Genomic DNA, 10,933 nt, shown 5'->3' with positions numbered 1-10,933 from the left:
TCAGGAAAAAGAGGGTAAAGTTTCTAATTTTTGCAAACCAGATATTTCATTCTTGATCAAAGGAGTCGTGTAGTGTGTTCAGTGGAAACTCTGAATACTGCGTGTGTGTGTGTGTGTGTGTGTGTGTGTGCATTTCGTCATGTACACATTCGTCATGTGCCTCCCTTCCTCAGCTTTCACAGATAAGAGGATGATGATGGTGGAAACATGGACTAGTTTCAACAACACAAGGACTTATCTGGAGTCATCAGCTCTAACCTGTTACCACCGAGGTAATTATTCATTTGACTGTGACGGACGCACGCAGAAAGGCACATTTCTGAGTGTTCACACAGTGAAAAGCCAAATATAGTTTAAAGGAATGATATTACTAAGGTTTAGCTAAGCCCCAGACAGATTCCAAGACCTGACCTTTTTGACTCTGATTCAAGACCAAAACAGGCAATCGTTCAGTGGTTTTAACAGATGTGAAGTTTCTTAAGCATAGACGTTTATCTATCTGCACCAGCTCTGAATTCAACTCTTTAATATTTAACTACAATAAGCAACGATGTTTCAGAAACAAAGACAAAAGACAAACGAGCAGAGGTGGCCCGAGTAAAGAGAATATGCACAGTATGTAAGATTTTCTATGGGCTCAAAACAACTAACATCACCCAAATCATCATCGACACAAATCAAAAGTGAATTAAAAACAATCTGAACTCTCAAAGGTCAGAAAAAATAGTCTGAGGACAGAAACTGCGTTCAAACAGTTCAGAAGTGGATGTCACATTTGACAAATTTGCTTTAATTAGAGGCATAAATCTACATGAAACCACAATATTGTTAACTCCCTTAACACACCAAAACAAAAGATAACCTTTCCCATCAGTCACCTCGCCTCCAAAAAACCCTCGCTGACACACTTAGACTGAGTGCATTGTATTGATAGTTTCTTTGACCTTTGAACTTAAGGCTCTATCTCGCCTACGGTGGGTGATATACTTCAAAAGCATTTTTTTGCTACATTGTTGAAATTATCTTTACATCCTGACAGCTGTCAATCAATCAAGTGCTGCAGTATCTGTGGCCTGTGATGAGCTGATTCATTGGAATGAAATGATTGGACGTCCTGCCTGCCTGTCTGCGTACGTGCCTGCCCACAGTCTGCCATGCAATCATGGCACCTGACTTGTTTTCCACCAGGCAGACATATCACTAAAGTTACAGCAAGCTGCTCGAACAAGACAGAAAGTGCAGCCAGAATTTCTCAATAGTAACGTGCTAGCTTGCCAGCTGCAAGTGCTAACTATAGCCACGTTCTTTGCTTAGATTTGTTACGATGAATGAGACATGAGGTAGTTGGATACAGTCAGCAACAACAATAATCCGCTCCACACCCAGTGCTCGTCCTCCAGCAGCACTCAGGCAGTGCGTCTTCATGTGTTTTGGGGGAGCCTGAAGGGGGAAATGGGATTTATCATTTCAAAATGTTGCTGGTTTCTCAAACGTTACCTCACCGAGTTGCAGTCAAGACTCTGATGTCTACGGTGACTCAGGTTTAAAGTCCTCCTCCACTCAAAAATGCGTTTTGCTCACAGTTCTCATGGATGCCTGAGCTTCACTGTGCAGAATGATGAATGTGCACAGTTTGACACCAGAACGCCGTTTTCAAATTCATCTGCTGAAGGTTTCCGAACGTTTCTCTGTGCGTTTAAGACGTGCACGTACAGGAAGGGTGTTTTTGTGGCATAACAAAACGCTGCATCGTGAACCAATCATGGTCATAAGTGTGATCTGGAAACTTAAAGCCTCCACTGCACATGAACTGGGACTTGTCAGTGAAGGACGAGACATCTTGCGTCCAGCCGTAAAGCTTTCCAAATGAAAAATATTTGCATAGTCATGGATTCAGCATTTTTCAGTGAGGGAGGAGTACGTGGGACTCTGAGGATCTTTAACAAGGTAACTGAACTGTTTCGGAAAAACCGTATCAGAGAGCATTTCTTATATGTCTTCAATCATGTCTCACGGGGGTCTTTAAAACAAGGAGTTTTTGAAGGCTGATTGTTTGGGATTGAAGAATGCCAACAGCTGACATAATGTGCCAGTTTTCTGCATATTTGAATGACTGAGAACAAGATGGAACACTAAATTGAATTAAAACTAATGCAAATGAAATTCTTATGTTAGAAACTGTGAAGCAGATGAGGCCAGTTTCATCCAAGATTTTTCCGTTCCGACTCCCATTATTTTTTTGGTTTCGGGCTTGGTTGCTGACAGCGTTCAAATATACTTACAAAAGTACAACACATCAGACTCTGTAGTGGAAGTATTGGTCAAGCTGTGGCCTTATTTCCATCACTGCCATCCTTTATCACGGGCGAGACAGACTACACAGAAGAACTGTAACGTACTGTTGAGTAAACTCATATCCTTACATCGACTCCATTAGAGGTTGTCTAATCTGGCTTTGTTAGAAAGGACGACAATGACTGTTGACAGAATTGCAGTGAAGGCTGATCCTCACCAGTCTGACACTCACAAGCCGGCTGCAGACACAGTTACAGCCTGACTGCTGCAACCTCAGCGGACCTTTGTTGCACTTTTGCCAAACAGCATGTAATACAAATTGTGCGTCCGAATTTGTTTGAATCACAACATAAACATTTGTGAAAAGTGTGACTGATTTATTTGACAATAGGCATGCAATCCACACAAACAACACCTTTCACAACAAGGCTTCTACAAACAAACAAGCTTCAGGCCCAATGAAGCCTGCACAATTACGGCGAAACATATGGGCAGACCTACTTGGTAGTACCAGGCTGTCTACCATAATATTTACTGAACTGCCTGCAACCAGCCAAGAATAATACAAGCTCAGATTTAATGTTGGAATTTCATGAAGTTCCCAGATAAAGCAGACTTTGAGAGCAAAAATGTGGATTTGCTGCCCCTGTTTTGTTGAAACTAACTATGAAATGGAACAAACTGTAGTGATAATTGATTTTTCAGAGGAACGGTAAAGCCAGAAACCGACAGTATGATGAGACAAATTTGATTTCCCCCGGGATAAATAAAGTATATCTGATTCTGATGATGATTCTGATTACTGAGGCTCCGGTGCATGACTAAAGTCTGGGGACTGTCAGGGGTCCTTGAATTGGTTTCAGGGGGACGTTTTTGACCCTTGCTTTTTTTTTTTTTTTTTTTTTGAGAAAGATTATTAATAGTTAAACTACATCGTGGACCATGAAACTGAATACTATCATGCATATTTTCCTACGTACCTTCCAGCTGGTGTTTTTTGATATCTGTTGCGGTGTCGAACGAGCTGCGACAAAACCTGCCCGGCATCCGTAGTTTGATGACGTCGCGGCCAAACATGGCGGCGCGCTCGGAATGAATGAGCGTTAAGCAAAAACACAACAGAAGCGTTTGCGAAAACAAGACAAAACTTTGCATAGAAAGTATCCGCCTCGCTGCTGGAAGCCGCGGAGCATCCACGAAGCCGTCAGAACAATAATGCCCGGCAGAGGCTGCGCTGCTCCGGCCGTTTCAGGGGACCATGTCCGGGCCTGCGGCTGGAGCTGCTGACTTCCACGATCTGTGGAGCAGAGTTTCCAAACTTTGTCACAGCAAAACACAAGACCTTGTGACAGGAAAGCAGATGCCTGGCACGGCTACGTCACCTGTGCGTAAAGGTGAGACAGAAAGCGATTGTTGCTCAGCAGGTGAAGCTGATTAACGGAATAAACTGACGACTTGAAAACATTGTATTATCTGCACACACGGAGGAGACACGGCGGCCATTATGCGATCAAACCGATGATATGACAGCGATAGCATGCAAGCTGAACGTACGGCTAACTTTGTACTAATACACCACTAATCATCTGAGTGAGATTGTGTTTGTTTGTGTACTTGTACACGTGCAACATGTTACACCAGAAGGAGACATGCTGTGTATCATGCATACTGTTAAATGCACTGAAATAAGTAACCTCAGCTCGTGGACTGTGGGTGCTTTCATGAAGCTAACAGAACACTTGATATCTGTTTGAGCTGCAGGTTTTCAGAGTCCAAAGGGCAGCGGCTGCAGCAGATACCCCAGCCTGAATAATGGGGACTCTCCAGGAGATGTGGAACCATCACAAGACATTTTCTGGGATGCAACATCTCCCACTCCAGCTAGTACGGGTAAACAACACGGATACACGACACAGAAATCACATGTGGATGCATACGAAAGAGACGTAAAACCTGGCAGCTTGAGCCATATCGATCACGTGTGATTTAAATGTTTTTTGTGCTGTTTGTCATAACAAGTATCTGTTTTCTGGGTCAGGGCTCAGGAACTGCAGAGTTGTGGAAATATCAGATATTGTTGACCGAATTGCCCCAAAGGTCAGTCATTTCTTCACTACCATTGAATAAACCACTGAAGCTAATCATAAAGACTCAGCTTTGTCACTCAGGTCTGTGTGCTGTGTTCAGGCCTTCAGGCTTCTTTGGTTCATATGTTGAAAGAAACTCTTGAACGTTTTGCTTTTGTCTGACTCAGGATGTGAAGAGGAAGGAGAGTGAATCTCCTCTGCTGCAGTGGATAGGTGACAGTGCCGTCTCCTGCACACCAGACATCCCGAAGTCAAGGGTCAGGAAGAGGTCCTCTCGGTGTGTAATCAAACACAAACACCGTATGCTTTATGTGTGTCCTTTGTACAGCAGACAGCATGTTTCTTAGTGGAAATGATTTACTGGAATCATATATTTCATTCATAAAACACACTTAGCACCTTTTATTAAATTCCTTCACTGCATATATTTTATGAGTCTGGACAGACATGGATGTAAACTGAACTTGACTGGTTGGTAGAGATATACAGTATTCTGTCGTTTGAGGATTGATGGTTATTGTCCTCGTCTGTCGTTCCTCTCTGCAGGCAGAGCAGTGTGGAGGACCTCATGAAACTGGCCAAGCAGTTTGACAAGAACATGCAACAAGACAGGGAGACCTCAGAAGAGCTTAACACTGTCAACAACAACCCCAGTGAACGTGGGAGCGCTTCCACGGCAAAACTGACAGAGACGTCAATCTCAAGCAGTGTGAGAGACCTAAAGTGTCCGAACTCATTGGATCAGGTGGAGTCAGAGCTGCACGCTCTGTTCGACTGCTCCACGCAGGGAGTCAGCGGCCGGCTGAGCCAGGGCTCCTCAGTGTCCGCCTGTTCACAGGAAATAAGAGCCCAACCTGTGAGTTCAACTTCATCTGAACCCCGACAATCTGATTGTCGGGGTTCAACTTCATCTGAACCCCGACAATCAGAGCTCAAGTCAGCTGACAGGTCTGGCCCGGCTGCACGTCCTGCTGAAGAAAAAGGATCTTGTGGTTCGAGTGCGAACAACTGTGATGACTTTGATGACGACTGGGAGAACGATGACCTACTTAATGACTCATTTGTGCTGGCGATGACCCAGGATCCTGACCAGCAACATGACACCAACCTGCAGTCTAACACTAAGACAAACACTACTCAGTTCACCTCTGCGTGCAAACCTACTGCAAATACAAACTCTGCACATCAGCGTCCAACTTCGCACTCCAAGCCAAGCGCCACTGCACTCCAGGAACTGTGTCCCAAACCAAAGACTACGAACCGAAGCACTTTCAAGTTAGAGCCCAACCCTCACTTCCAGCCCAGGGAGGAATCCAAGTCCGGCTTCACTGTTACACAACCTAAACCACAGATGTCGACCACAAAGACTCTGTCGACTCCTCAACCTGACAAGATCACTAAGAATCAGGAGAAGACTTGTGTAGCTGCCTGCTCTGTTAAAGACATTTCAGACAGCTTATGGGATGATGGAGATGATGACGCGCTGCTCTACCAGGTATGTGACAGAGTGGAGAGGATCTCCAACAGTCAGCCGCAGCAAGTGATCCCCAGCAGCTGCCAAGAAAAACAATATTTTGCCGTAGAGCGACAGCGAAAAACCACAGCGCCTCTGCCAATCGACGCGGCCGGGTCCACGAGCGCCGGTGCCAGTGCTAATAGACAGTCGCCATGTGCTTTTGTTCGTTCTAACTCATTACCAGAGACTAGCTGTAAAGCTGTGAACTACCAAGGATGGAACGCTCCCATGAAAGGCGCCAACAACAAATCACGGATGTCACAGAGCCTCCCAGGAAGCCACATGAGTCTGGGCACGTTTAGCCAGTGCGGGGATTCCTCTGGAACTTTCCAGAGAGGGAACGCTAACGTGGATGTGAAGCAGCAGACGGTGACAGCCACGGCACCGCAGAACTCCAGGTCCCATCACATGACCTTCAAGAGGAACGTGTCCGACTCCGCAGTCATCAGCAGCAAAGGTAAGATGTCAGAATGTTGACGTTTGTTTTTGGCTGCATTGAAAATTAAATATGAATTTGTCCTTTTTTAGTTCGGATGTTTAATATCACACAGGACTGCACTGTTTTTTAAAGAAAAAGCCAAAAGTTGATCAAAACAGATGTCTGACATTGGAGAAAATGCATTTGATAATCTTTATGCAGTCTGTTCTGAAGGTTTTTCATTTAGACATAAATGTTATTTTGGTTAAGTCAGTACATCTTTGTGCTTTTTTCCATCTTCTGTCCTCAGTGCTTTGCTGTAAGACTGGATATTGAAGTGAAAACTCACAAGTAAAACAGATGTCACATGTTGTTCTTGTAATCATTGACAGTCCAGTGCATGTGCACATGAACAGTTCTCCCTCAGTGCCAGTAAACAGTGCCATGGCTTCAATTTGTGACGCTGTCAAGAGTCCAAACCTCAGGAAGCTTCATTGCCAGTGAATTGCAGACTGATTTTCTTCTGGACGTGGAGAGTTTTTTTGTACTTCCACATGAGCGTCAGCATGGGTGCCCACTGGTTATGGTAGCAATGTTTTTATGTGAACAAATTAAAACAAAGTTGTTCAAGGTCAGAGCAACGACGCACAAGGTCTGATTTAGGGCTGATTTCCTCTTTCCTCTTGAGGCCTTTGCGAGTCTTTTAATTGTCAGACAACCAGATTCGGGGTTTCCATTCATTCCTCTCACTTTCCTCCCTCCTCTCCAGTTTTTGTCACAAGCCAGATGACCGGGAAGTGCTCCTCACCCGAAATCGAAAGGAAGAAGCAGGAAGCCTTGGCCAGGAGGCGACTGCGGATGCAGAACGCCCCGAAACCATAGAGGAGCTCCGTCCTGACTGAAGGGATGCTCAGTCGTCATTCCATACCAGTGGTTCAGTCCCGTCCTTATGGAGGTGTTTAACATGATGTCTTCCTCGATGGTGTTAGTTCAGATCACATTAGCAGATTTTGGATGATTTGCTTGACTCTGCACACAAAGGACTAGCGGATGCTTGACGTAAGAGCTGCTGATGTAAAAACATGTTTAAGAGAAGGGAGTTTTATGCACGATGAGATGCAATCTCAGATCTGGTGCTGCGATATTAAGAGATTTCCTGGAGCTTTTTTCACTTTGAAGAATAGTTCTCATGCTTCATCATTTCAGCTGTCTGCACAAAGTTTGGACTGAAAAAGATGGTCACTGATCTTTGCTTTTCTTTAACAGTAAGTAGTTCCATCTCTTAGCTCTGTAACGGCGATGCAACAGACATTAAAACACAGTGTGTTGTTGATGTTCTCCATCAGAAACTGATGTCTACAACTGACAGTGAACACAGGCAGTAACAGCTGTGTTCTCTACACCGACTGCTTGATGTGACAGATTATGTGCCTGCGACTTGAACTCATGCATACTTGAAATATTTGGCCGTTCTCATAACGTTGTGATCAGAAGAACTTTGCTTTAGTCGAAGTAAACGAAGACAGTGTTATAACACAATGTAAAACTTTTCTTTGGGGCCAAACTACAGATTGAATAGATGAGAAAATGTCTGTTTTATACATGAAAAGAAGCATGGCATGACTCAGCAGATGTTCTTTCGTTAACGTTTCTTGTTTGTTTGCTTTTCCTCTGTCTATGGTTTGTCATCATTTCAGTTTTGCACAGGTCAGAATCAAGTGTTATACTGTAAAGACAGCATTATGGCCTCCGCTGTAGGCAGTTTACTGTAATAGCCATGCTATGCACCTTTTAGACATTCTTAGTCCAACAGCAGTCAAAACACAACCATGAAAGTGCACGTTTTGATTCCCACAGGATGAGACTGAACGAGGAAGCTTTGATGGAGCGTGTTCAGAGGGTTGATCTGTGGTAGACAGGTGAGATAACACCCAGATCCAAATGTTAGTGACCTCTTTCTTTCCGTTTCAGTGCCTTAGTGTGTCATTAGGAATTTGACTGCAGCCCGACAGCAACATGATCATTTGCCTTTCATGATGTTTAAGCCTCGTATGAGCTGTTTTCGTTTCCACTGCCTGACGACTGTCCACCTTTTCAGGCGTCGTGTTTCTGTTTTCTGTGCTGTTCTCTCACCTGCCAAACGCAAATCAAAGGAATAAACATTTGACCCTTTGAACAAACTGCTCCAAACTTACTTATTTTTGAGACACCTGCATCTTTATGGGTCTTGTATGTTGTGTTAACTCAGGGTTAGGGTTAGGGTGTTAACTCATCATACATTGGAAATCGGGCCGTGATCAAACCTCAAGACCAGCGAGACCAAAACTTCTACCCTTCCTGAAATCTAACCGATCGCCTGTGAGTCGGATTATTCATCCTTCAGGCAACTAATCAGGTGTCCTGACCTCCCTCAAACTGAACATTTACCAACGTTTATTTCACCCGCATTGTTTTTCCTGCTACATTATGACCAACCATTGCTACCAGTTCGAATGTCTTTAAAGCAGACTGGGATCAGTTTTTGGCAGACGATAAATTTGAGAAACGACTTCTTATTTCAAAACAGACACCAACAATTTGACATCCGAAGCCCGAGCTGAGATAACGCAGATGAAATCACCGGGGTCGTTTTTCACGTTTTGAAGAACTGCCTGTAGAGCCACAGAGGACACCGTGCAGCTGTCCTCCCAGGCCCAGTTAGACTCCTAACTGGACCTTGAGTCTTTTTTGCTGCATCATTGGCTCTCACTTTGGTATCAAACAGCTGGTCGGGATTTTGAGCGTACACAGACCGCCTCCTTACTGCAGTTATTGGCAGCCATTACTCTAACCTCTGTGTATTTCAGGACTGTTGACAGGTCGAGCAGATATGATGGGCCCATTTCGCAAACACTCAAATCTGTTTTCAACAAGTTGCGGCCTGAAGAGGAAGACCATTGTGGACACAGAGCAGCGTCAGTGTGGAGCATATTATTGTTATTAGACACGAGGGATTATTTTAATATGAGGGCTAATTTGTCCTCTGGCCTCTTATCACTCCACTCACCTGCTGTGGTGTGTGTGAGGCTAACACAATGTTCCTCTTTGTAATCCCAAGAGAATTCTTCACTGTTCCTCCTTTGAGCCCGTCCCCAGCCATCACATGGCTATGAGTTCCCAGGTGTGTGTGTGTGTGTGTGTGTGTGTGTGTGTGTGTGTGTGTGTGTGTGTGTGTGTGTGTGTGTGTGTGTGTGTGTGTGTGTGAGACGGGTGGTCTGCAGGTGTGTCTATTGCAGTATTTATCCCATTCCGAGCACGTAATAGGCCCCATCCTCCTCCCTGCCCTGTCTGTTTCCCCTCCCCACCCAGTCCGACCGTAAATCAGATGGCAGGGCAATTTGGCATCAGCATAAAGGCCCCTGGTTTTTATGACTATGATTATGGTTATGATGATGACGACTAGTATTTATTTCAACTATCTGATGAAACCCTTGGCTAAAGCTAACAGGTGTCGAGCAGGTACAATATCGTGCTCGCTGAAGGATCCCTGTAATGCCGCCATAGAGAGCGAAATATCGTCCGCCAAACAGAAGAATGGGCTGTTTCAGCGCCCACTCGTCACGCCGTACATGGAGCAATTTCTGATTATTGGATGGGAGTGGAGCGCCACAACGTCCTCTTTGTAGAGAGAGGATGATTTATGGCTGTTAGTCAGGCAGAAGGCAGTAATTGCCGCAGTGACGATTATGTTACCATGGCACCTGTTTAAACTGTCTATTCTTGTGTGAATGTTTTCATTTTTGGAAGAGGGGGATTTGCAGCTTGAAACTGATGTGTGGAGACGTTAATTGAAGTTGGGAAAGGGTCTGGGATGGTGTGGTAGCAATTTAGGGGGGAAGGAGAGAGTGTGATGGACAGATTAGTGGTGTGTTATCTGATATATTACGGAAAGTTTGTTTAAAAAAAAAACAAAACAACCTTGAATATTTTCTTAAGCATGCGAGACAGAAGCAGTCTATTCAGAAAGTACAATAAATACAGTAACGGGCGGGCTGGGGATGTTGCTGAGAAGACATTTGGAAACGCATGTCGCTGCATTTAAAAACATACAGTTCAGCTCTCAGTAATGATGATGAAGGACGGCACAGTCAAGGTGCGACAGCTTAGAGGTTGTTGTTCTGAGCTGAGCCTGAACTTTGACCTCCGCTGTGTAGGTGTTTTAAGTGAAAAGAGGATTTTTCCCTCATGGATCAAAACAATATCGCTGTTGAAACCCTGTTGAATCACAGGGTTCAGGTCAGAGGCCTGAAGTGATGAAGGACAAGGAAAGAAATCTCAGGGTGAATCCTCCTGATGAGTAAATTGAGTTATGGTCCTCCCTTATGATCTGCTGAATAGAGATGATCGACTATTACAGGGACAGTCTATGAGGTCAAGTTAGTCTAAATCATTCTCTATATTAATATCAAACTGATGTGTCTTTCAACAAGGATAAGACCGATAAATATTCACATTTATTTAAAGTGTCAATGAACATTTCTCTTAAAATGTGTTTGATTTTAGTCTATTTTGGTGCTTATTTGCCTTTTCACAAACTTTTTAATAATCAATAATAAAGTTAGACCTTGAGTTGAGCAT

General features: G+C 44.2%; 1 protein-coding gene across 1 annotated transcript; it reads left to right on the top strand.

The window, feature by feature from the left end:
* Positions 1-3,354: 3,354 nt before the first annotated feature.
* etaa1b (ETAA1 activator of ATR kinase b) lies at positions 3,355-8,490 on the top strand. Its single transcript, XM_076742290.1, has 6 exons — positions 3,355-3,689; positions 4,057-4,185; positions 4,334-4,392; positions 4,550-4,659; positions 4,929-6,355; positions 7,086-8,490. The coding sequence occupies exons 1-6, from the start codon at positions 3,554-3,556 to the stop codon at positions 7,196-7,198; spliced, it is 1,974 nt and encodes a 657-aa protein (XP_076598405.1). The 5' UTR covers positions 3,355-3,553; the 3' UTR covers positions 7,199-8,490.
* The last annotated feature ends 2,443 nt before the right edge of the window (positions 8,491-10,933 follow it).

This window comes from Chaetodon auriga, chromosome 11, assembly GCF_051107435.1.
Source record: "Chaetodon auriga isolate fChaAug3 chromosome 11, fChaAug3.hap1, whole genome shotgun sequence".
NCBI lineage: Eukaryota > Metazoa > Chordata > Actinopteri > Chaetodontiformes > Chaetodontidae > Chaetodon > Chaetodon auriga.
The sequence above is the reverse complement of the archived record's forward strand: the minus strand, read 5'-3'. Positions and strand labels throughout refer to the sequence as shown.

Bases quoted from the DNA above. Each gene is read 5' to 3' on its own strand.
- etaa1b (XM_076742290.1), top strand. From the start codon at position 3,554: ATGTCCGGGCCTGCGGCTGGAGCTGCTGACTTCCACGATCTGTGGAGC. The intron at 4,186-4,333 runs GTAAACAACACG...TTTCTGGGTCAG, and splicing joins TCCCACTCCAGCTAGTACGG to GGCTCAGGAACTGCAGAGTT. The intron at 4,393-4,549 runs GTCAGTCATTTC...TGTCTGACTCAG, and splicing joins TTGACCGAATTGCCCCAAAG to GATGTGAAGAGGAAGGAGAG.